Source organism: Rhinolophus ferrumequinum, chromosome 3, assembly GCF_004115265.2.
Source record: "Rhinolophus ferrumequinum isolate MPI-CBG mRhiFer1 chromosome 3, mRhiFer1_v1.p, whole genome shotgun sequence".
In the NCBI taxonomy this organism is placed as follows: domain Eukaryota; kingdom Metazoa; phylum Chordata; class Mammalia; order Chiroptera; family Rhinolophidae; genus Rhinolophus; species Rhinolophus ferrumequinum.
In genome coordinates, this window is record NC_046286.1 from 24,074,996 (window position 1) to 24,102,587 (window position 27,592).

At 37.1% G+C, this 27,592-nt stretch overlaps 1 protein-coding gene across 2 annotated transcripts in view; it reads right to left on the reverse strand.

Moving 5' to 3' along the window:
* Window positions 1-25,087, reverse strand: part of RAB23 (RAB23, member RAS oncogene family) — a 38,327-nt gene extending 13,240 nt beyond the window's left edge. The window contains exons 1-7 of one of the 2 annotated variants that reach the window (XM_033097439.1): window positions 24,802-25,087; window positions 18,335-18,554; window positions 16,080-16,165; window positions 6,266-6,422; window positions 4,190-4,272; window positions 3,299-3,391; window positions 130-1,844 (exon numbers count right to left, since the gene is read on the reverse strand). In XM_033097439.1, coding sequence (XP_032953330.1) covers window positions 1,705-1,844; window positions 3,299-3,391; window positions 4,190-4,272; window positions 6,266-6,422; window positions 16,080-16,165; window positions 18,335-18,489 — 714 coding nt within the window. In that variant the 5' untranslated portion in view covers window positions 18,490-18,554; window positions 24,802-25,087 and the 3' untranslated portion in view covers window positions 130-1,704. Of the gene's footprint in view, window positions 1-129; window positions 1,845-3,298; window positions 3,392-4,189; window positions 4,273-6,265; window positions 6,423-16,079; window positions 16,166-18,334; window positions 18,555-24,801 lie in introns of those variants that run through there. The other variant, XM_033097448.1, reaches the window with a different exon arrangement.
* Between the last annotated feature and the right edge of the window lie 2,505 nt (window positions 25,088-27,592).

Consider the following 27,592-nt stretch of genomic DNA (forward strand, 5'->3'; position numbering starts at 1 on the left):
GTGCTGACAACTGGTGACATAAAAATAAACATTTTATATTACTTTGAAATAGATAATGCCAGATTATTTCAGTATTATGAAAAGCAAACACCCACTCTTGACCACTTAATAAAGACATGCCCAAGAAAATTCTTTTAGGTTCTTAACATTAATCTGGACGGGGGATGAGAGTGGTACAGATGGAAGACTTAGGGAAAAAAAGAAAAAACATACAAAAGGAATATATAAAACATTATGCATTTAGTACAAATCATGAAAAAGGACTTTATGACACATTTTCCAAGAAAAGTTATTTTTACATATTTTGAAATCCTATAAAAACCAGGTATATTGCAAGGGGTTAAAAACAAAGTCATTGATAAACGATGATCGGTTTTAACAGAGTTCATGCCATTGTCTTAATCAGAAAGCTACTGCCCCAGTCACAAAATTTATGCTCTGCCACATGATGACATAGTAAAATCATTTCATAAAAGAAATTATTTTGTATTTGGTCCTGACAGGTCTTGAGAAAGTGCTATACAGACAGAAGGTTATAGAAATTTTTAAGTGATAATCTTAAAATACCATACAAAAATGTGTAAACAAAAAGATGCTTTACAGTTACAGGACACTATAAAATCCTTAATGTGGATTATGACAAAAGATCATCACGTGTGCATTTAAAAAAATTGTTAGCATAATCCTAAAAGGTCAAAATTGCATTTTTGGTCAGCAGCAAAAAGAGCGTGATGCCCCAGGGCACTTCACAGGCCCTGAGGGGTAGCTGCGGAAGTGCCCTGTATCTGCTTAAGGCTTGGCCAGCGCAAGCTCACCATGCTTAGGAATGGACATATGAAAACTATTCTGCAACAAGTCTCACCTGGGAGATGCTCGAGCATTAAAACATTTGTACTCCTCTTTTCTCTACCCTATCAGAGAGGATAACTACTTTTAAAAGATTATAAACAAATATAAATTTTGATAGTAAAGCACTGTAAAAATTAGATATGATATTTTTGGCACAAAGCACTTTTTAAATCCAAGCTCTTTTGCAAAATATGTCTTGAATTTCTTATTTGAAAACAAAAACTTTTAACATACAATTCGTAAATGGTTCTATGAATGAATTAATTAGATTCTTTGTTTCCTTAAATACTGTACACACCGTCAGCTTAATTCAGTACCAGATTATCTGCATGTATACCTCCACATTCCACATGCTACAGCTATTGCACAAGTAACATTGCCAAAATACATACGAATGCAATCTGACAAGGGTTTACCTTTCAATATTACTTTTTTGTAAGTATTTGGGTTCAGTATTTTTTCCAGAAAAGCTAGATGACCGATTTCAGAAAAAGAACGCTTGCTATCTTTCCTTGACCCATAGTATTAAAATCTGTAGCAATATATTTCATTTATGTTTTCCAGCATTTAAAATTCAGCAAAACCTGTTTTTGACATTTCTTACAGCATTTCATCAAAAACAGAAGCTTCGTCTAATGTAAAAAAATTAAAATGAGTCCACAGGGCACTAATTTGTCCACCAAAGATCTCACTCCATTCTGAAGAGCACTGCGGAATAATATTTAAGTCTGTTCAACTTTCAGAGAACCGTTAGGTGCAAAGTCTGCTAAGAAACTTGTAACATATCACAACAGCTGGATGTTGTTCTTACTGAATTGCACAATATAATTCAAATTTTTCCCTCCCTAAAGCATGTTAAGGTATGCTGCAGCTGCTAAAAGGATTTCTGTTTTTCTTGGTCCTCTGTTTGTTGGGTCTAAGATTGATGACATCTCCACCATTAAGGGTACTTGAATTCTGACCCAAGTGACTTCCACCAGATGTATTAAAGACACCTGCATAAATTGAGGGAAAACACAGAGATTGACACTGATATGCCTCAGGATTACCTATTACAGACTGTGCATCCACCTTCTTAGTAAGTCAGTAATATTTCCAAGTATTTACAGTTTTACACTTTTTTTTCATTGCATTTATTTTTTAATAGCCAGTACCAATGGTTGAAAGTTCAAAGGTCACAGTGAGGTCTCCCTTCCATCCTAATACCCCCATTGCCAGTTTCCCTCCCCTAAAGCATACATGTTTTATCAGTTTTCTTATTCCTTCCAGAGATAATTTATGCATATATAGACAAAAATGTATATACTTTTTTCCCTCCCTTTGCTACCCAAATAGTGACATACTGTTCTGCATCTTTTCACTAACCATCTATTTTTGAAATTTGGAATCCATAAATATGACTATTTTAATAATTTCACTCATTAACTTTATATAACTGCCTCAAGAATACCTGATTTGTGGTTAACAACACTTTTTGTGAGACTTTATGTTAATAAAATATTGTATATGTAAAAGCTGGTAGTAATGTAGGATTTTCCTATCTAGGCTAAAATACGAACAAAATGATCTACAGATACTTAAAAGTCATGAGTAGATAAAAGGAATAAACTAAAGAAGACCCTTTAACTATTACCGCTTCCACTTTGAACTGTGCTCGTCTTAAAGTGTAAAATCCAATTTATGAACTATTTATCACAAATTCTGGGCCGGAGACACTATTATCAATATGAAGGTGACTGAGACCAATTCCTGCCCATAAGAAGTTTACAATCTAATAAGTGAGGTGAATTAGTATACAAAGAAGTAATGCTTTAAGACATTGTATGTTAAGTGCCACAAAAGAGACACAAGATCTCACAGATGGTTTAGAAGAAGGACCAATTACATCTAATTCATAAGAAAGGATGAACTACATGAAGAAGGTGGAACCAGACACACGGCAAGGTCCTAGTTCCTTTAGAAGAAAAGCCTTAGGCTGTGGCTTCAGCCAGCTACGTAGCTGAGAGAGCCTTCTAGACAGTCCCTGTGAAATGAATAGTTCTTTGACAGACGATGGGAAAGTGAGGTAATTCTTGATGGAAGAACCAAAATGAGCAAAAGTGAAGAAGACAGCACTGGGCATGCTCAAGAAAGAGCAAGACCTCTGGTGGAACTGGCAGACGGGATACATGTTTAATAGTGGGGCCTGAGGCCTCACAGGAAGGATGGACGAAACTGTCTTTAAATGTTGGAATGAACAGAGCCTATATTTAATGTTTCCATAGTGAGTCAATATAACTTTACTAAGAGACCATAATACTCCTAAATTTAATAATCACTGATCTAACACTTTCTACTCACATTTCTTAAAGAAATGAGAATATTGTATAAAAAATAGTAAATATGATAATAATGAATGGAAAATAAATTTACCAGGTAAACATGGGTCTAAAATTTCCTGGGTACTTACCAATTTTGTTACTACTTGAATGCATTAATTCTGGATCCTCAGCTATTTGTTGTTTGAGTTTTTGAAGATATTTTTCTGCCAAATATTTAAAAACTAGAATAAAAACAAAAACAAAAACCCTACCAGGTCAGTATGATTTATGCATGTAAAAATCTGTTATTTCACATCATTTACTATTTTTATACTTACTAAACAAATTTTAAATTAAATTAGAAGTATATATAATCTAAGTACTTAAGTACAATGGCAATACTAATAAATATACAGTAGCACTTTATTAGTAAAGAAGAAAATAAAATAATATTTGTAGTAATTGGCTCTTTAGTTTTAAGTATATGGATAATGATTAATATTTAGCAATACTAAACTACTCATCTTAAAAAGGTTCTCCTTTCTTTAGGTGAAAAAACAACCCAGAGGACACAATTGCGTTGCAATCTAATAACATAAGTAGCAATTCTGGAATGAGAAAAATAATCATCATCTTTCCCTAATCTCACTTTCTTAAACTAGGAAATATTATTAAACAAATTCAGGTCATTGTAACTACCTAATGGAATATCCTCTACTGTGCAGTACTAAAACAATTCAGTACTTTTAAGAGGTATTTATGAAAAACACATACATGCATACTCATTCATACATATAGTTATACTTTTAAAGATTCAGAAAAAAAACCAACAACGTTTTGCTGTAGATTAACAATTATTCCAAGACATTAGTAAATAATTAGACCCTACCTCAAAGAAGCATCGTGTCTCTAAATTTTACTTAATGTAGGTGACAACAAGAAAATTCTATTCTCATTACAAATGTTTTCTAAATAACGGAATAGAAAAAGCATAAGAAGAATAAAACAAACTTCCTGTTAATTTTTTAAAGGCAGTTTACCTTCATTCACATTTAAATCTTCTTTCACCGATGTTCTGTAGAATCTTAGCTTTAGCTTTTTTGCCAGTGCTTCAGCTTCCTCACTATACATCAATTAAAAAAAAATGCTTATAAAGGTACGTTTTAAAAAATCACTTTTATTAAATTTACTGAATACGGCTTGATGTGTTTGTGTGGTGGGGGGTGAGAGGAAAAGCGGGGTGTACAACCTTCCAGACCAATTAAAGCTATGTTCTTGGTACTTGAACAGGATTTTCAGTTTTCACTACTCTCGGGGGATAAACACCAGCCATTATACTGTAACTGTAAACAGACACTTTTCTATCAAATCATTAAACTCGAGCTTTAAAATAGCTACATATCACTTTTCTTTATATAATACTTTAATTTTCTCTTCTGTTCTTAAAAACATTTGAATTTAATTGCTCTCTGAAAATAATATATTGCATTACGTATTTTACTGGCTATGAAACGACTTTGCTGCCAAAGGCAAAGTCAGTACATTAAATATTTACTGTGTCTACAAGAGTGGACTCCTAATTTTAGTTTTATTATGACTCCTGATTGTGGACAGCTGATTTTATTAAGACTGTAGTAGCTATGCTCCAAAATGGTTCCCAGTGATTCCATCCCATCCCCCCTACCCCTTCTCCTGGCCTTGTGTAGTTTCCTCCTACACTTAACCCAGGTTGGTCTGTGTGATCAGTAATATACAGAAATTATAGGATGTGACTTCTGAGACCAGTTTTAGGTCATAGGAGACATTGTGGCTTCTGCCTTGCTCTCTCTTGGATCACCTGCTGTGGGAAGCCAGCTGCCATGTTGTGAAAACACTCAAGCAGCTCTAGGGAGAGGTCCACATGGCCAGGAACTAAGGCCCCTGCCAATGGCCAAGTGAGGGAACCATCCTGGAAGTAGATCCTCCAGCCCCAGTCAAGCCTTTACATGACTACAGGCCTACCTGACAGCCTGACTGCAACCTCATGAAAAACTGAACCAGAACCACCCCCAAGTAACCCCAAATTTCTGACCCACAGAAACTGTGAAATGTTTGTTGTTTTAAGCCACTAAGTTTTGAACTAATTTGTTAACAGATAACTAACATAAGAACATAAACAATAAGGTAAAAATCAAGCAAAGATTTTCAAAGCTAGCAAAGCGTTAATAATGCAATGAGCAAATGCTTATAGAAAAAAATTATCTGGATGCTTACCTCTTCACAAATTTAAGCATAATAGTTCTGAATACACAAAACAATATGAATCTGAACTACGTATCTATTTAAACTCATCAACATAGGATAGCTACGTACTCTAGATATTAAAATATCTAGGGATGTTTTCCTCAACATTTTTTTTTTTTTAACAGGACTTTATTGGGGAACAGTGTGTACTTCCAGGACTTTTTTTCCAAGACAAGTCGTTGTCCTTTCAATCTTAGTTGTAGAGGGCACAGCTCAGCTCCAAGTCCAGTTGCTGTTGCTAGTTGCAGGGGGTGCAGCCCACCATCCCTTGCGGGAGTTGAACAGGCAACCTTGTGGCTGAGAGCCCGTGCTCCAGCCAACTGAGCCATCCCGGAGCTCAGTGGCAGCTCAGCTCAAGGTGCTGTGTTCAATCTTAGTTGCAAGGGGCGCTGCCCACCATTCCTTGTGGGACTCGAGGAATCAAACTGGCAACTTTGTGGTTGAGAGCCCACTGGCCCATGTGGGAATCGAACCGGCAGCCTTCGGAGTTAGGAGCACGGAGCTCCAACCGCTTGAGCCACCGGGGCCGGTCCCAACATTCTTACTATATATAGAGTTGACTTAATATGAAGAATTGGATTTGTGGTGCAAGGACTTATGACTAGAATTCTAAAAGGGCCTTTGACATTTATTCCTTTACTTTTCTCTACTTGTGATTCAGTATGTACATTTTTTAAACCAAACCAATCACATAAAATAGCTCACAGATATTTTAGGTATAAGGCGATTTTTATAAACACTTCCCTAAATTTTTAAAGTCTGTGCAAAAATTAAAATAGGTTTTTTAAAATTTTCTAGAATTATCACCACCCCCTCAAAAGTAGCCATCTTACTTCTTTATACAAGAATCATCCAAGAGATCAATCTTGTTTTGTACAAGTACAGTTGGTATATCTCCAACTTCAGCTACTACTTTCTCTCTCCAACTGGAAATTGCTTCAAAAGATTCCCTGTCTGTGGTGGAAAATACAAGCACACAAGCCTGGGCTCCTGTAAGGTCACAAAATAAAAACGTTATTTACATGAATGAAACAATCCTATGCAGGGTGAGGGCAACTTTAACCTATCAAAGCAATTTTTATGTAAATGAATGTTGAACTCATCTTTGCAGCACTTTGCTTATTTTTTTAACATTCAGACTGTTTTCTAATTCAAAGAACAAATTTTTACCAAGAAAAGTGGTTCTCAAACTTGTACAAGTGTTGCAGTATCCTCAAAACTATACACATTCTTTTTGGAACACCATGAGATAGTGATATATTTAATTACATCATGAGAGCTAGAGAGAATGGTAAACTAAACTTCGCTAAGTTCCTTGAGCATCCTTATAACCATTGTTTTAAACTCCGTATCTGGTGGATTGCTTGCCTCCATTTTGTATAGTTATGTTTCTGGAGTTTTCTCCTTTTTTTTCATTTGGGACATCTTTCTTTGTTTCCCCATTTTTGCTGCCTCTCTGTTTCTGCTTCAGGTGCTCCAGATGTGTCCCTTGTGTGGGTTGTGGGTGCCCTCCTGTTATAAGCCTTGATTGCTATTGGCACAGCAGTGGGGAGGACTGATCCTTAGGATGAATGGCTGTGGGGTTTGGTCACGTCCACAGCTTATGGGCTGCTGTGCAGGGTGGGGTTAGGGGGGGTCTTACCCCATTAAGTGGGATTTGCCCCCGTGGGCTCTGGTGCCTGTTGAGACCGCCCTTTGTGCTGCTTGTGGGGTAATTGGGTGGTGCTCTGCTATGGTCTGAAGCCAACCTCCAGGCATGTTGGTTCTGGGGCCTGTCGGGAGGGGCTTCGATGCAGGTGCTGCTCACCCACTGCCTGTGACTGGTCAGGGGCTACTTGGTAGGAGCTACAAAGTGATCTGGGGTTGTTCGCTGCCTGTGCTAACCCTAACCCTGTGTGGAAGAGACCACGCTGCAAACTGAGGACAGCTGCTATCAGTACCGGGCCAGGGGAAGCTCCGCAAAAAGCCAGGACACACCTGTTGGCTCCCTTAAGGTTCAGCCACTGATAAAGCCTTGTGCAGTTCCTGAGTTGGATAAGGAAGGGTCCCTGGGAGTCACTAGAGTGGGAAGAGTTGTAGTCATCAGGTTAAGGTAGACTCTGGTTTGGTGCAAGTGCTGAGCCTCGAGCTACTCAGCAAAAGTCACAGAGCACACCGAGGCCAGCTGCCGCCCACCTGTGTCCTACAGATTCTGACACTTTTTCAAGAAATAGTGCAACTCGGCAGTGCTGGCTGCTCTTGGAGAAAGCGCCTCCTGCATTGGGGGAGTTGGGTGGGGTGGGGTCCCCGTGAGTCAGCAGAGCAGAGCAACACAGCTCACCTGGCCAATCAGATTCAGATTTGTCCTTGAGGGGGAGGCCTCAACACAGGAAATATGGCTCCCGCTTGCCGGCTGTACGAGAGAACCCCACACAGGAAAAACGGCGACTGTCCTCCAACCCTGCCTTGAAGTCACAAAGCTCAGTCTGCCCCTGTATGATTCCGATGCCCCGCTTTGGGTCAGCGTCCCTCCACTGGAGCCCAAGGTGAGTGCCTGTGAGTGAGCGCGTCTGTGGGGGCTGTTTCAGAGGACGTCTGGGTTTCCTGCCGCCCTCCACCCTCCCCAGGCGGTCAGAATCCTCACTGTTTTTCAAAGTCAGATGTTGTGAGGGCTCCTCCAGGCGGGGGAGACCGGTGTGGAGCTTGGGGTCTCGTGCTCCTCTTGGGGGGGAACCTACATGGCCAAGATATCTCTCCTGGTTCTCAAATGCCACACGGAGGTTTGGGGCCGGCTCATTTCATGTCTCCACCCCGACCAGTTTCAACGTGGCTTCTTTATATCCTTAGTTATAAAACTTCTGGTCAGTCAGACTTCAGATGGTTTTCCAGGTTGATTGTCCAGGTTGATTTAGTTGTAATTTTAGTGTGTTCATGGAAGGAAGCGCACACAGTATTTCTCTACACTGCCATCTTGGATCTCCTTAAGATTACTAAGTTTTATTGTAAAACCGGATTTTTTAGATTTAATCCTAGGATTGTACATCTAATTAATTGTCATTTAAATTTAAGGGCCCAAATGGGTATTTCCAGGTATCCACGATCTTAGACACACACACACACACACACACACACACACACACCCACCCTTAGAGGAAGTAGATAATTTTTAAAAAGGGACTTCCAGGCAAGATGGCAGAGTAAATAAACGCTGTGCTTGCCTCCTCCCATGACAACATCAAAATTATAGAACAATCACTCTGGAGAACCATCTGAAGACTAGCTGAATGGAACTCCTATAATTAAGAATATAAAGAAGCCACGTCAAGACTGGAAGATAAACAATTATGAGGATTAAAAAACAAAACAAAACCACGCAGACAGTGCCAGAGATTTGAGCAGCAAGAATGGTTAACTAAGAAAAACACAATGTTGTTTTAAAGTCAAGGATCAAAGGATAAAAGAAAATGTGTGTCTATAACAACCCCAGGGAGGAAGATATAATATTGGTATGTTAAAGTAATCAAGGAAGGTAAATAAACGTAAATATGTGTAGCAAACACCTGAGGCCCTACACTTGTCCCCTCAGACCCTGCTTTCACTACAGCTATGGAGGCCAGTTCCTGCCTCTTGCTAGTATCCTACCTCAACCATATGCTGCAGGTGGCTCTCTGCTTTCCCGCCTCAGGGTTTTTTCTGGTGTTTCAGGAGGGACCCTTGGTTTATCACACCCTCAAAGGGGAATTAATGTCTCTGGGGGAAAATACCTCAGCTTCTTTCTGGTGGAAACATCCTGAGGAGTGTCTACATGGTTCCTCAGAAGAATTGGTCCCCCATTGCCTAAGTAATGATTAGCTCATTCATACACTCTTTACGAGTTTTTCTCCCTCTTTCCCTAGAAGTCTTTCACATCTACTTCCTAAGATCACCTCCCAAGTAAACCACTCCCACCCAGTTGTGCCAAGAACTGTTCTGTGTATGTAGTTTGGGGGTGAGGGGGCGAGGCTCAAACTAAGACAGCAAGTGTCTTTAAGTTAAAGATAGTCACCATAAGAATAAAGAGAATGTGTGCCTATAAACCACAAAAGAGCAGAACTATCCAACATACAGGAGGAAAGAAAATAGCAAAAAAAAAAAAATAAAAGAATTACAGAAAATACAAAACCTAAAATAGATGACAGAAATAAGTCATAACAAGAGCAATTAGTTTCCAGAAAGAATGGTACACAAATCTCTGAAGAAGGATGGTTCACCTGATACTAAGCCTTCAGATCGGATGCTGCAACCACCTCTTATTTAACCTAAATATATTACCAAAATGAAATAAAAAACAGACAACCTGGATTACTTTTACAGTTATAATTCTGACAAATAAAGAAAAGTACTTGTCTTAACTTCACCTAACTGAGAAATTATCATCCATCCATAGAGAGAAAATATTCCATCAAATTGTGATGCATATGGTTCCTTTACATTTAGGAAAACCCTAAAAAGCCAAATAAATAAATAAAATGCTTCCTAATACATACTTTAAAAAGTTAATAGAGGACTCTTTTTTTTTACTGAGGTACCAATAAAACAGATTAACAAGTACCAGACTATAAAATATGTGTGAGAAGATCATTATTTGCAGAATTTACAAAGAAAATAGCTATAAATCCTACACAACTCTGGAAATAACTCAAGTACCACAAGCATTTTTTTTTTTTTTTTAAAGAATTGAGAAGAAAGGGAAAGGAAGAAGATTTATAAAGGACTTCTTTAGAGAAAGTGCTATCCACCTCAACCCTTCTCTCTCTTTCAAGAAGGTGGGGTAGATGGGGGAGAGTACTATCATTACCTCCTTCATCTCAAGCTAGAAAGAATGGACTTCAGGAAGTCCACTTAGGGGGCTTGATCTGTCTTCCCAGCAATTGGGGGATACTCTGGACTCATCATGCCTGAGAAAGATGCATTGGCTGGGAGCAAGAGAAACAGAGCTTCATTTGGGAGTAACTGTGCTCCCACTGATGTCAAGACAGAATGCACAAGAATTTCCTATGGGTAGAGGTGAACCATGTCTAAGACATAAGCCAGCATGGGGTCATTTTAAATCATGTCCAATAAGGCCACTTACTAGGTGATGAGAGCTTATCATTAAGGAAGATAGAGGTGGAATTATAACTCCCACAAAGGGGCAAAGCAACTGCCAGAATCAAATATACATTCCCCTAGAAGAAACATCTCCAAGAATGAGAACCTTGGGAGGTATCCAGGACGATTTCCTAGAGAATCATCTTTAAATATCTGTCATCCAGAGGGTCCCAATATCAGACATCAATAACACCTACCACAGTGCTCTTGTCTCCCGATTTCCTCCCCTCCTAGGCCTGACCCAGGAGAAAAAAGAAACATCTCTAGCAAGCTAGGAAGAAAGTGGGAGGAGAAAAGCAACCAACATTCCATTCAGATACTGGCCTGCTAAAACCTCCATAAGGGTAAGAAATTTAATGCTAAATTATGTGTGGAGTTTTGATTAATACACAGTACTGGCTATTCTAATTACCAAATTGAGATTATGTTCATGACTAGAAATATCTATGAGGCAGCTGAGAAAATTACTTAAGAGTGACCAAAAGAGACATGAGCTGAAGGGAGTTTTCACTGAGGGTCAATGAAAGGACTTCACCTCCTCCTACTGCCTAATCAAATATAAAGGGATGGTGAAAGACAAAACAAAAATTGCATTTTGGTAACTTCCTGAGCTGTGCCTGTTCAACATACCAACTACTACAAATATTCTTAATTCAAAAATGACTATACTGTTATCTTCTCTTTTTCTTCCTTTGACCTCAAGTTCTGTCGGTGCCAGTCATCTTTAGGACAGTTAATAATGTTTTCATTTCTCTGCTGTAATCATTTGAACATACATACACCTTTGATATTTAAAAGCAGCAGGTGTTTTCTATCCATATATTGTACAAAGACCTTTATTTTCCTACTATTCAATTTTCCTTCTATACTACCGTGTTTCCCGAAAATAAGATCTAGCCAGACAATCAGCTCTAATGCGTCTTTTGGAGCAAAAATTAATATAAGACCCAGTCTTATTTTACTATTATATAAGACTGGGTCTTATGTAATAATATAGTATAATGTAATATAATATATAATATAATATTGGTTCTTATATTAATTTTCGCTCCAAAAGACGCATTAGAGCTGATTGTCCGGGTAGGTCTTATTTTCGGGGAAACACAGTACCTACCCTAAGAATCACACTGTTGGAAAAGTTACTTCATCATCATAGGTAACAGTGATCCACCCACAAAGGAATCACTTCTAATAGTTAACAAACTACCCACTTATCCACACATCAGGAATATAGAGATCTGAATAAATTTTTGGTGTCAATTGTAAAATCACCAGTAGCAAATGTTTATTCCTAATTAGTAAGTTCATTCAAAAAAGTCATTATTTCTGAATGCAATTCAGAAAATACTCGCCAAGACACATAATGTGTAGAGAGTTATTTTGTCCTTAAATCACTGAACAACCCTACAAGATGACCTAGAGACTTGTTGTGAGTTTAGCTGAGGAGCAACATCAGTGTCACCTGGGAGGCTGCAGAAATGCAGAATATCAGAGCCACTCACAGACCTACTGAATTAAGAGTCTGCATTTTAACAAGCTCCCCAAGGTATTCATTTGCACATTAAAATTTAAGAAACACTTCTCTAAAGAACACAGCAAAATATTTGACAATGTCAAATACCAATCAGAAACACAAGGCTTTTATATACTATTATAGATATTACTCTAGATTTAAAATGCTTGTCTGTTATTCTCTTTGACTTAACACTCTATGTAATCTAAAGCATACAAATTATTCAATGAACCAATCTATCACAGATTACATGCTCACAGAACTTCAAAACAAATCTGAAAGACTTGCATAGACTAATTCTGTTGTTTCTTAATTCTGGCATTTATTATTGTAATTTATAAGCAGCTTCTTGTCCAGAGCTATTTCCATCAATTTATATGCATTTATGTTTATGAAAGTATGTTTTTTTAAAAAATAAGGGTTTCCTTGCATGTATGTTCATAATCTCAGATAACAGGTCTCAAGTCTATAACCTCATTTCCATATATTGCTAGTCAGAAACATCTTTTTCTTAGAACTAAATCCCATTAAAAAGAAAATTATAATGCAAATCTAATGTTTTATGTCATATGTAACTTTCTATACTAAGTATGTTTTCTACTGCCTAGGGAGGACTTTCTTAAGAGCTTAAGAGGAATAATTTGGGATCCCAAAAAGCGTTCTAATATGATCTGTGTTCTGTTCTAACCTGTTTACAAGAAGGTCGTTTCAACATGTGTTGAACACAATTAAGGCAGCATTCCAAGAACATAACAATGTCTTTAAGCAATGGTCTTTGGTATAAACAGGTCTTTTAAATGAACTATAATAAAAATTTTTAATGAAATTTACAAAATTTTTATGCATCTTGAATAATAAATTCTAGTACATAAATCAGGACGTCATAATTTTATGAAGCATAGTGTTTCTATCACTAAATCCATTATCTTACTTAACTCATTCTTCTCAGCTCCTTCCTTTTCTTCCTAGTCTTTATTTCTATTTAATTACATCATCGTCTGAATCTATACTACCGTGTTTCCCCGAAAATGGGACCTAGCCAGACCATCAGTTCTAATGCATCTTTTGGAGCAAAAATTAATATAAGACCCGGTATTATATATATTATATATTACATTATATTATATTATTATGTTATATTAGACCTGGTTTTATATTATATTTTATTATATGAGACCCAGTCTTATATTAAAATAAGTCTTATCTTAATTTTTGCTCCAAAAGACACATTAAAGTTGATGGTCCGGCTAGGTCTTATTTTCGGGGAAACACGGTAGTAGCAGATATTGCCTGGTTGCCTAACTGCCATCCAATTCCTCTCCTCTTACTGAGACCTCCTCTTCCCCATTGTTTATTAGCCATCTGGTTTAGGCAAACTAAACCTACACTCTGCTCCAGGGGCAGGCCCTCAATTCACCAAGCCAATTAGGGTAATCACATTCCTCTGGCTACTTACTGTAATCTGGTCAAGAGTGGTCTAATCAGATAAAAGCTCTCAGGATTTTTGATTCATTGTCATGGGGAGTAAGGCTCTTTCCCCAAGGATGTGAATAACGCAAGTAGCTTCTACTGCTGATGGTAGCAGTTTTGTAACCAAGAGGAAAATCAGTTTGAAGAGGAACCCCACAAAGGGAGGAAGGCAAGACAGGAGAATCAATGAGGTTACAGTCACATCACACTACAACTGAAAGCTATGCTATTTCCACTTTTCTATTAAACAAGTCTACTAAACCTTTGTAGTTTAAGCCAGTTTGAAATTGCTTTTCTGTTGTCAGCAACCAAAATCATTCTGATGGAACCCTAAAGCATAAAAGATGCCATTTCAATATGCCATTTCTCAAATTTATGTATAATTGCCACTGTTTGTTCCTTAATTAAAATTGGGATTTGATAAATGTTTATTCTTACTACTTAGGAAAAAAAGCTGAAACTTAAGACTTGTCTCAAGTATCCCACCTTCTTTGCTATTTTAACATAGTTGGGCTAAAAAAAAGTTGTATTTTAAGGAAAACTTTTAACAGATATCTATTTATACAGATATCTATTTATCTATTTAAGAAAATTTTATGTTATAATATTAAATATAGGGAAATCAAAGCCGTTTAAAGCCATTTAGTCCAATGAAACATAGTGGAAAGAAATTTAAACATCACCCATAGTAAATTAAGATGTAAATACTAATAATTATGGGCTCTCTTTTTAGTTTCTGGCAAAGAATGGTTTTTGTAGATACATTAAAGAGAAACGGTATGATGTGTAGATACCTAAAAGTACCAAACAAGACATACACAACAAACTGGATGAGCCAAATTTTAAAAATTCAAAGATAATACTGTTGAACGGCCTTATGGCAAAAACTGAAAAAAGCATTAACACCTAAACTACAGTGAAAATTAAAATATTTTTAACTACAGCCCTTTTTTTTTTTAAATCGGGGTCCCAAATGATCTACTTAACTGTACTGTTCCAAAGTTTTCTCCTTTTTATTTATATACAAATCAAATCATTTTTGACATTTAACCTGTTTTGCCTTTTTTAAGTTAAACTTTATTTTGGAATAACTGTAGACATACAGTTTTGCCTTTTTAAGTGAAAGATACATAATGATAAATACATTCTCCAAAAATAAGCATACTGGTTAAAAAGTAATAGTACCCGTGTCAAACTGTCAAAAGCTTAAAAAGAAATAAACCAACCTATTTTTTTTTCCCCTCACCAAAAGAACATATATTTCATGCTGAGAATTTAGAGAAAAAAGCTAGGTGGGTAAAAAGAAAATAGTGAACATCTCATGCAATCCTACTACTTTTTAGTGTTTCCACCTAGGGTTTTTGTTGATTTTTTTTCCTATGTGTTTGCAGGGGGTGGGGCTTGTGGTGGTAATAACCCCACCAAAAAAATACAAATAACCTTTATTCAAGAATAAACTGTATTTTTAGGACATCAGTGATCATGAAATTCATAATTTGAGAAGAATATCATCTATTCTAAGAAGAACTTTGGGTACTAAGAACATAATTCCACCTCATACCATGATACAGGTGCTCGAGATCCAAACTGCAGGGCAATAATCAAAGCTGCTGTAGCTGAGCAGCCGTTAAGGACACAGTAAATAGAATGAGCAGTAAGGAGACGTGGCACTATTAGGATGACACCTAGGAGGTGTACCGCTCTTATTTCCCAAGGAACCAAAATGTTTTCTTAGAGCACGCAGTGGGAGTCAAGTTTCCTTGGTACCAATTCAGAAAGGCAGCTGCTTTAATTGCTTACATTAGTGCAATTATGTTTTTATTAGACCTCAGTTGCCATTATAATAAATTCCACATTTTCAAAAGTAGAAAAAACACAACATATATTCAAAAGCATCAACAGGCTCTAATGTTACATGGTACTAGATCAAGCTTTCAGTTATTTTGCTCTCATTACAATCTCCATTGGCAGTGAGTTACAGAAACACTAAAAATGCTGTTTGAATTACAAAAGAATAGGTCAACATTTTATATGAACATGTTAATGGTAACTTAGAAATCCAAACTTTTCTTGAGGAATTTAACCCCACAATTTAGAGTTTTAAATCCTATGGTTGTAGTTCTTTCCTTTTACATGTATCTCACAGTTCTTTGAATTCCTATAGCACTGAAAAGGCTTTACCCATGCAATTTCACGCATCATAACAAAATGTCATCTTATTTGCAGGGGCTTCACGTTTTTATATGTTAGTTTCCAATCTCTGACTATATAGTAATTTCCTTGGGGTCAGAAGTACACATTTAATAGTTTCTGGCCGATTAGATTTGGCAATGCCTATGAAAATTATGTAATTTTAAAAGCAGAGACAAACTGTCTATAGTACAAAGTATTACCACTCAACAAGATTTTTAGAAGAATAATGACCTGGGGTTTTAAACAGCACTATGAAATTAATTTTTCTTCAAGAGAAACCCTTCTATGGGAAACAAAAAAGGAAAGCTCTTTGTTTAGCCAAAAGAACATGCTCCAACAAACAGAAACACCCCACCATTTACCTCTATAGTAGGCCTTTGTTATTGCATCAAATTCCTCTTGACCTGCCGTATCCCATAACATTAGTCTGACATCTTCGTCATTAACTCTGAAACAAGAGATGACTTTATTTCGTATGTAAAGGAAATGTCTTTAGTAATATGGCTTTGTGTATATATTTTTTTTCACCCCTGGAGGTACTAAAAACTACATTGTTGGCTTCACTCTGAAAAAGTACTTTTAAATGTTGATACCATTACCAACAGCGAAAGTAAGGGTAAAAGACATTCCCCTAAAGCTATGACTTTACACATCATTTGGATTTACCCGGCATGTTTTTCCCCAAAAATAGTCACAGATAGTGGTGGCTCTAAGACCAGCAGTACTGGGAAAGGGGAGTTCCCTTAGGTCAGGCCTTGTTCTGTCCTCTCACTATACCATTCCAGTGGGTTCTGGCGCACAAGTGATTGAATAAGGAAGGAAGGAAGCAGTTTACCTGCTTGGTTGCCCTTTAACTCAAAAATTTACTCTATTTGTCATATGGTCCCATGTCTTATTCATGGCAGTTATGTTCTTTAAAGTCACCGCAAACACTGAATTAGCAAATACTGAACCATTGCTCTTAGGGGAAATACAGGGTTAGATTCCCACAAGTCCCTGGTTACATTTTTGTCAACTGATCAATACATTAGGTTGGTGCAAAAGTAACTGCGGTTTTTGCAATTATTTTTAACCTTTTAAACCGCAATTACTTTTGCACCAACCTAATATAACCTCGTTTTCTGCATAGTTCTGTTTAAAGACATCTTATTTAAGACGTATTGTTAATTCATTAACATTGAATTCGCTGCCTACAGCACTATAATTCATGTCTGAATGAAGCTTATGTAAACACATATTTTCTCTGTAAGGCTCAGGCTTCTTACACTTAGGAACCTCAGACAGCACTTCAGCACTATGCTTACCTTAGAGAATAAGAAAAGTCTTAAATCAATACTCTTAAGCTCCCATCTCAAGAAAGCAGAAAAAGAGCAAAATAAACCCAAAATGAACAAAAGATGTAGCACAAAAACAGACAGGACAGAAACTAAAAATCTGAAAGGACACTTGTTTATAGTGTGAGAGATGAAACAAGAAGGAAGAGGGTCCCTTTTTCCACTAACGAAGAATGTGTGTGAAGGGCAACTGAAATTTTTTGCTGCTCTGTTTACGTCAAAGAATGACCACCGAAGCACTGGGATTACTGATTCTGGAGTTACAAATAAATTTTAGCAAGTAGGTGAATTTGCAAATGCAGAATCTACAAATAATGAGAATCAACTGTATGCTTAAAATATAAATATGGAATCTATGAACAATGACAGTCAACCCTATACTTAAAATACTAATTAGGTTCAGAAAATAAGTACAAAAAACAAATATCATCAAGACTTAAAATGAATCTTCTTAAAATATCTAATAAAGGAAGCAAATACAAAAATATTTTTAAGAGGGTAGTATGTAGATACAAATTAGAAATTCAACAATCTTTAAAATACTGAACACAGTTATCTTTGATGCTAATGTCTGGACTAGTTAAGTCAGATTTGTTTAATGTTACTTATTTCTATAAAACATTTTAGTTTGTTTCCTACCATTTAAAATATCCTTAAAAGTTCTCAGAACTAATGATAAAAATTGTTACTTTGATATGTTTCAGAATCCAATTGGATTTCCTGAAGTAAGATTTCCTTTTCATAGAAGAGTATTTAATCCTCTCAAGTCTGCTTTCTCTTATTTCTTTAAAGTAAAAACAAATTATTAATTTTTTAACTTCTATATAGTCTTGCCCAGTTTTAAAAAGAGAAGAGCCATTCTAAATAAAGGATCCCATAATATAAGAGATGAAAACTATTCTGAGAGACAGGTAACTTTACTTCCAAATAAATTAGTGGATGGAAATCTCATTAGAGTCAAGCATTAGTTTGTGTTTAAGAAGTGCCCAAGGTGCCATCAATAAACATAAACCAGATACAGGATAAAAAATGAGGGAGGGAGGGGAATAGGAAAAAAAGGAAAAAATGGGAGAGGAAGGGAAAAGAGATGAAAAGGGGTAAATGATGGAAAGATAAAGATACACACACAGGAAGTATATGAACCACTACCAACTGTCTCATGAACCACTGCCACTAGATGCCTAACCTTGGACTATACTGCAATTAGTTACTATTATTCCGATGAAAGTTTTGGACACAGTTCACAAATCAAAACCAAGGGGATGAAATGGCCATGTACATACTGGACTTGTCGCTCCAAAAAGTCTACTCCAATGGTTTTCTTGTAGTCTTTTGTAAAAATGCCTTTGCAATATCGCTGAATCATGCTTGATTTTCCAACAGCTCCATTCCCAACAACCACCATCTTGATGGCCACTTCCATATCTTCCTCCAACATTTTGGGAGTTTAAACGGTTTCTGTACCAACTTTAATTCCAGGTGATCAGATCTTCTTTCTCAAATCTGTGATTAAAAATGAAATTATTTTTTCATGACATAAAAATTGTACAAACTAAAATAAACTATAAATGTTTTATCAAGAAATAATTATATTACATTGTAAGAATTTGTTTCCATGATGGAGGCCCCCTCCCCACTCTGTTTAGGTAATGTAAATTCTTTGAAAGGAAGGATATCATCATTCATTTTTGAATCCTTATCAACAGCACAATGTATGACATCCAAATGTCAATAAATGCCTAGGTTACGTAGTGTTACCTTTCATAGAGACTAAGAATATCGATGTTAGAGTTGAGACCTGATTTAAAGTTGTCATTTACTGTTCTGTACTCCTAGTGAAGTTGTTGCTTAACTGCTTTGAGCTTCAGTTTTCTGAGGATATTTACAGGATTGTTGATCAATGATACTTATAAAGCATCTAGCATAGTGAAAGTTAAGCATTCAAAAAACGGTAGTTTTATACAACATAATAAATCCTCCATAGTTACCACCAAAGGGGCAACAAATACAAAATCCAAGGAAACTGCTTTTCAAACTCATAGGTAATAGTAATTACCTAGAAAAGCACCCCAAAGAGAGGTTTTGTATAATAATGTACAACTGTATGACAGCATTGGGCTTTTAGTGTTTTAGTGTTAAGGTGACAATGAGTCCTCTACAAATAATCTTATACCATGCATTCTTTCTTTAGAATTTAGTTCAGGCTAGTTATTGTCACTCATATAATGAAAGTAATAGAATGTGTACTGTTTGCATTTTAACTGAAAAGAACAGAAAGTCAATTTCTTCATATTTTTTCTGAAAATTACTAGCTAAGTTCCTGCCAACTACCTTAACTGAAAACCCATCTAAACAACCACTACACGAAGTCTGAAATGTGAAGAACATTCCTTTTTTTTTCCCTACTGGATTTTCAGTAATTGTCCCTAGTGCATGATCAGAGGAATCATCTATAAACATCTGTTAAAAGTATAGGTTCTAGGTCTCCATCTCAGATATAATTCAATGATTAAAAAACAACAACAACCCAAACTTGGAATATCAGAACAAAAGAAAGAATATGGTAGTTGCGAAAATATGGATAAATACAACAGCCTTCATTCACTTGTTGAGTGTTCTAAATTGTCTGACAGATGAAACAAAAATTATAACACTGTCCAATGTCGTTTTCAATATATGTAGAGAAAACATTTAAGACACTTAATACAAATGGGAGAGAATAAAGGAATGTAAAGGGTGGTAAGATTTCTATACTTCACTTGAACTGGTAAAATGTTGACACCAATAGATTTTGATAAATTATGTATACACACGCATAATGTAATACCCACAGCAACCACTAAAGAAGTTGCACAAAGAGACATATTCAAAAACACCACAGAAAAAAACAAAATGAAATTCTAAAAACAATAAAACTATCAGAATCTAATAGAACTGTCCACACAACAACAGCAGAATATACTTCTTTTCAAGCACCCACTGAGCATATACCAAGACAGAACATTCTAGGACATAAACTTAAAATAATGGGACCACAATGGGATCAAATTAGAAATCAGTAACAGAAAGATAACAGGAAAATCTCCAAACATTTGGAAGCTAAAAACACAGGCTTCTAAACAATCTCTGGGCCAAAAAAAAAAAAACGCAAGGGAAATTTCAAAAAGTAATTGAATAGAATAAAATGAAAAGACAACATGTCAAAATTTGTGGGACATAGCTAATGTAGTGCTGAGAGGGAAATTTTACAGCACTGAATGCTTATCTTAGAAGAGAAGTCTCAAATCAATAATCTAAGCTCCCATCACAAGAAAGCATAAAAAGAGCAAAATAAACCCAAAATGAACAAAAGGATGGAAATAATAAAGAGCAGAAATCAATTAAATTGATATATAAAAATAAAGAAAAATGATGAAATAAAAATCTAGTTTTTTGAGAACAATAAAATCGATAAACAGAAAAAATGAAAACACAAATGACCAATATCAGGAATGAAATAGGTTTATCACTACAGACTCTGCAGACTCAAAAGGACAATACACAAAACAAACAACTCTACATACACAAATCTGACAACTTAGATGAAATGGACCAATTCCCTGAAAAGAATTAACTACCACAACTCACCCAATATGAAATAGATCATTTGAATAGCCCCATAACCATTAAGGAAACTGAATTTGTAACTTAAAAGCTCAAAAAGAAATCTCCAAGCTTTGGTGATTTTATTGAAGAATTCTACCAAACTTTTCATGAATTAACACCAATGATACACAATCTATTCCAGAATACAGAGGAGGAGGAAACACTCCCCAACTTATTTTATAAAGCCAGCATTATCTTGTTACCAACACCACACAAAGCGCAACAAAGAAAACTAGACAGCATCCCCTCATGAACCAGATGCAAAAATCCTCAACAAATATTAGTAAATCAAATCCAGCAACACATAAAAAGAATAACCAGGACCAGTGGACTTTATTCTGGGAATGCAAGTCTGGTTTAGTACTCAAAAATCAATCAATATAATCTACCAGATTAACAGAGTAAAGAAGAAAAAACCACATACCATATCAATTAATGTGGAGGAACTGATGGACAAAATTCAACATCCATTTGTGAGAAAAACTCAGCAAACTAGAACCAGAAGAGGGCTTCTTCAACCTGATAAAGGGCAGCTAACATCATAATTAATTCTGAAAGACTATTTCCCCCTTTAGGGGAAATATCCACTCTTAACTTACATACATCAAACACAAAGTCCTAGCTAGGGAAATACGCAAAAAAATAAATAAAATCCTTACAGATTAGGAAAAAAAAGAAATAAAACTGTCTCTATTAACAGATGACACAATTGTCATCTGTTTAGAAAACGCCAAGGAATTAAAAAAAAAATCTTAGATCTAATAAGTGAGTTTGTTAAGGACACATGAGATAAGGGTAACACACAAAACTCGACTGTATTTCTATATCCTAACAATGTACAATTTTAAATCAAACTTTTAAAATGATATTTACAAGAGGTCCAAAAATATTAAGTACTTTGTTATAAATCTAACAAAACATCTACAGGTTCTGTATGCTGAAAACTACAAACGCTAATGAAACAAAGACCTAAATAAATGGAAAGACATATCATGTTCATAGATTAGAGAACTCAAAGTAAAAATAGCAATTCTCCCCAAATTGATCTATGGTTTAATGTAATCCCAAAGTACCAGTAGGATTTTTTGTAGAGACAAGCTGATTCTAAACTTTATATGGAAAGGAACCAGAATAGCTAAAACAATTTTGAAAAAATAATAAAATTGGAGATATCATGCTACTCGATTTTAAGACACTATAAAGCTACATTAATCAAGAAAGTGTGATACTTGCAAAGAGAAAGATACATAAATCAATGGAACAGTACAGAGGGTCCAAAAATAGACCCACACAAATATAGCCAATTGATTTTTGACAAAGGTGCAAAAACAATTCAATGGAGAAAACACAGTCTTTCAATAAATGGTGATGGAACAACTGTACATTCATATGCAAAAGAAGTTGACCTTCCCCTATATCTCACACTTCATACAAATAATATCCATAATGGATTAAATGTAAAAGATCTAAATGTAAAACAATAACTTTTAGAAAAACACTTTTAGAAGGTGAAAATTTTCTTGATCTGGGGTTAGGCAGAGTTCTTAGACATGATACCAAAAGATCCACAAAAAGAAAAATTGATAAATTAGACTTCGTAAAAATTAAAAACATTTGCTCTGCGAAAGACACTGTTAAAAGAGTGAAAAGACAAGCTACAGATTGGGAGAACATATTTATTTGCAAAACACATATCTAACTAACAACTTGTATCCAGAACATATAAAGAACCCTCAAAACTCAACATAAGAAAGCAAACAACTCAATTTAAAAATGGGCAAAACTCTTGGCCAGGTACTCACCAAAGATTATATAGGCCAAATAAGCACATGAAAAAGATACTCATCTTTAGCCATTAGTTAAAGACACATTAAAACCACAAGATACTGCTATATACCTATTAGAATGGCTAAATTTACAAATACTGACAATACCACGTGCTAAAGAGGTACTTTCAAACATTGCTGGTGAAAATGCAAAATGATACACCCACTCTGGCAATCAGTGTGGCAGTTTCTTATGAAGTTAAATATACTTTACATGACCCTGCAATCTCACTCCTAGCAATACCCTAGAGAAATGAAAACTTATGTTCACAAAAAACCTTTAACACAAATGTTTAGAATAACAGCTCTATTCATAATCATCAAAAGCTGGAAACAATCCACATGTCCTTCAATCTAATGGAATATTACTTACTGTGTTTCCCCGAAAATAAGACCTAACGGGAAAACAAGCCCTCGCATGATTTTTCAGGATGACATCCCCTGAACATAAGCCCTCATGCATCTTTTGAAGCAAAAATTAATATAAGACCTGGTCTTATCTTTGGGGAAACATGGTAGTAAAGCAATTGTTGATATGTGCAACAACTTGGAGGAATCTCAAAGGCATTATGCTGAAAGAAGTTAGCATCCAAAGGTTAAATACTACATGATTCCATTTATATGGCATTCTAGAAAAGATCAGTACAGATGGTCACAGACTTACCTACGATGGGTTCGACTTATGATTTTTCAATTTTACGACAGTGTGAATGCAAGAGGAATTCGGTAGCAACTGTACTTCAATTTTGAATTTTGACCTTTTCCCAGGCTATTGCTATATGGTGTGATACTTTCTCATGATGCTGGACGGTAGCAACAGCTCCCAATCAAGCCACGAAATCAGGAGGGTAAGCAAGTGATAACAGTGTGGTACCTATTAAATGCATTTCGACTTAAGATATTTCAACTTACTGGGGGTTTATTAGGACCTAACCGCACTCTAAGTCGAGGAGCCTCTGTGGTTGATGGGTTAGGGGAAGGATATAAAAGGAGAGCATAAATTTTGGGGGGTGGTGATAGAACTGTTCCATATCCTGATTATCATGGTGGTTACATGAATCTAAAATTCATAAACTGCACATCTCCAAAAAAGTTAATTTTACAATATGGTAGTTTAAAGATAATAAAATTTAAAGAAAAAAAGTGGAATCAGATTTTAATATCGGCAGTGTAATTGTGATTATCAGCCATTACTCCATAGACTTAAAGCACTGTATCAAAACAACTAAGTTCTTAGAAAATGAGCATAATTCTGAGTGCAATAATTAAAAAGCTGGACAGCAATGCTTTATGTAAATATTATTTTCCCCAAATTTAATTTTAAAGATTTTTGCCAACCAATGCAATCTAATAAATTAGAAAAGGGAAGGATGAGTTAACTCACTGATCAAAAGGGTTGTTTTTTCATCATAGCCTGTACTTAAGTACAGGTATGATTATATTTACAAAAATACTGAAAAACTTTTTAGGTTCAATGCAACTACCTAGGAGGTGTTAGGAGTTATGTAAAACCTAAAGAAGTAAACGGCCCTTTTCAGAGTCTACAGCTACTTGATAGTGAAGTTATTACTCTCTCACACACCCTCAGGTTCCTAAGCCTGCGAGCTGCCTTAGGCTCCACGGATCGAGTAAAGTGATTCTGTGGCAGCTAGCGTCAATGAAATAGTGCAGTCTGGCTCATTCATATTCTAGCTGTCTCTCCGCGAGAAACTAGGGAAGGGTGGGGCCGGGGGAAGGAGGGAGGTGCCCCTCCGCACAGGGAGGAGAGGGGTCTAAAACCTGAGGAAAGAGCTTGGGAGCCTCTTCCCCATCACACCTGAGCTGGTGTCTCCCCGGCCTGAGTCGCCCCTTCTCTATCTGGGGGCTGGGTCTGGGCAAGCAGCCGGGAGGTCCGTCAGGCTGGAGGCGCGGCGCCTCGCCTCCGCTCCACCTCGCTCCTTCCCGCCCAAGGGGCAATTCCAGGCACCCACACCCTGGAAGATCCGACCGCTGGGAGCTGGGAGGGGGTGTCGGGCTGGCCCTGCCGCCCACCTCCTCCAGCTGGAACTTGGGTCACCGCACTCAGAGGCGGGGGGAGCGGGCGCTCGGTGGCCAGGGCCGGGGGATGGGAGCCCGGGCCTGGAGGCCCTTGCCCCCTACACCCCTCGGCAGGGAGTAAGGCACATTCCGGGACCCCGGGGAGAGGCGGGTCCTTCCCCAGCTGAGCCAGAGGAGTCCTCAGCCCCTGAGAGGGGGAGTGAGTGCAGCGCCGCTGCCCGGGAGTGCGAGCCGCTACTCACCGTCCCCCGCCGGCCGCCGACCGACCGACCGGCTGCCCGGTGCGACCGGCTCCTCTTGGTCGCGGCGCAACCGCTGCTGCCGTCACCTCCTCCTCCTAGCGATCCAGCTACCCCGGCGGTCCGCCCAGATGGCTCGCGCCCTTTTTCGCTCTTTTAGAAATAACTATGATTTTTTGACGAACTTTATTGGCAGTCAAGGCTCAGAACAAATGGTTCTGCGGCAGCTCCGCTAGGGATGTTGGGGCGCCTGAGACTCGACTCCCCTCATCTGTGGACCCGCCGCGCTGCGGAGCATGCGCTGGGCTTGGTCTGCGCATGCTCCGCGGGAACCCTGTACCCCCCACCCCACTCCACCCCAGTTCTGGCTTGTAGCAGAGAGGGCGGTCGCTCGGAGTTCCCGGTGCCTCGGGGGAGCCGCGGTGTGCAGTGGGGAGACCGGAGGCGGGCAGGAGCTCCTAGGGCGTGGATTCTCGTAAAAATAAAATTGACCGAAGAAGGTCCGCATAAGTTTTGCTTACACTGTGCTCAGACTACCACAGTAGTCCAAGGATTTACCCCGCTTTGGATACATACTTTATCTTCTTGACCGGATGGGATCCAAGTGGCGGAGTGCGGAGTGAGCAAAAATGTCGAGCGAAGTCTAAAACGCAAAGTCCGCACGCTGTGACTGGACAAAGTAGAAGTCTGAAATGGTTAATTATTTAGAGAACCAAACCAAAAATTTAAAGGTTCCCCTCAAAGGCAATCTAAACTTAGCTTCATTTTTTGTATTTCAAACTAGAATAGGAAAAAAAGAAAATACCAAGTGTTGGCAAGGATGTGGAGTAAATGAATTTTTCTAACCTGCTGCTGCAATGTACACTGGCACAACTCTTTTAAAACACAGTTTGGCACAGCAAGGAACATATCCTATGACTCCCCCCAACCCCCAGCTGCACGTGCACGTAGACAGCCGAAAGAAGTGCGTGTTTATGGTGCATCAGCAAACAGCTATCAGAATGTTCACAGCTGCATTTGTTTTAATTGCCCTGAAGTGGAAATAACCCAAAAGACCATCAACAATAAAAAAAATTAATAAACACACAGTTTCCAGGTAATGGAATACTACCCAACAATGAGAATTATCTGCAACTAGAGGCAACAGCATGGATGAACTGCAGAAACGCAAAGTTAAGCATAAAAAGTCAGACACAAAAGTACATACTAAATCTATTTCTACAAAGCACAAAAACAGGAAGAGTAATCTGCTGAAAGTTAGGATACTTGTGACTTTGGCAGAGAGAGGATGGTGATTGGGAGAGGGGCTTCCAAGGTGCTAGTAAAGTTCTTTGTTGATCTTAGCACTAATTACACGTGTGTCTATTTGTGAAAATTCACAGAACTGTACTGTTACGCACATTTTTCTGTTTGTGAATTATACTTCATGTGGAATAATCTTTTAAATTAAAATTTTTAATTAAAAATTTAGAAATTATTTTCTCTATCATTACAATAGTTTGTAAATGTAAACATAATGATTATTCAAAAGAAATTTAATGTCAAGTAGCCAAAGGATTTATCTATAGGATTTGGTTGGTAGTGTCTTTAAACTTGAGTAATGTCCTGATCCCCTTTAAAAGGAAAAAAAAAGAAAACCCAATTAAGAAATGGGCAAACAACTTGAATAGACATTTTTCAAAGAAGATATAAGAATGGCTAATAAGTACATAAAAACAGGCTCAATCATTATGGAAATGCAAATCAAAAGCATAATGAGATACCACTTCACAGTTACTAGGATGACTATTATAAAAAACAAAATAACCAATGTTGACAAAGACGTGGAGAACTTGTAACCCTTGTGCACTGCTAGTAGGAATATAAAGCAGTGCAGCCACTATGGAAAACAGTATGACAGTTCCTCAAAAAAATTAAAAACAAAATTACCATATGATCCAGCAATTCCACTTCCGGGTTTATACTCAAAAGAATTGAAAACAAAGATTCAAACAGGTATTTGTACAATCATGTCCATAGCAACATTATTCACAATAGCCAAAAAATGGAAGCAACCCAAGTGTCCATTAACAGATGAATTGATAAACAAATATCATATATACATGTAGTGGAATATTATTCAGCATTTAAAAGAAGAAATCTGACACATGTACCACGGATGAATGAACCCTAAAGACATTATGTTAGGTAAAATAAGCCAGTGACAATAGAACAACTACGGTACAATTCCACTTACTCATATATAAGGTACCTAAAGTAGTCAAATTCATATAGACACAAAATGGAATGGTGGTTGCCAGAGGCAGGGGAGGGAAGAATGGGAAGTTAGTGTTTAATGGGTACAGAGTTTCAGTTTTGCAAGATAAGCAGAGTTCTGGGGATGGATGATGGTGATAGTAGCGCAACAATATGAATGTTATTATTTCCCAAGTTGTATGCTAAAAATGGTTAGAATGGTAAATTTTATGTTAAAATATTACCACAATATTTTTAAATGGGGAAAAAAGAGAAATTCCTGGTGGATCTCAGAGAATAAATCTGAGAACTCAAATTTAAGAAAAACTTCTTGAAGGGCCCCCCAAATTGTTACCCCCCTTTCATTTTCAGGAGATTGTTAGACATTGTCAGAACAATTAAGTCCACCTTTTATTTGACTCAAGGCTGTACCCAAGAACACAGCAGAGATTGTTATGCTCCCTTCAGCAAGATAATGAAAGCCCACATGGAAACCCGGTCTTTTAAACCTGCAGTTGTGCTTTAGCAAAAATGACAATAGAATTAGTCTGAAGGGCTT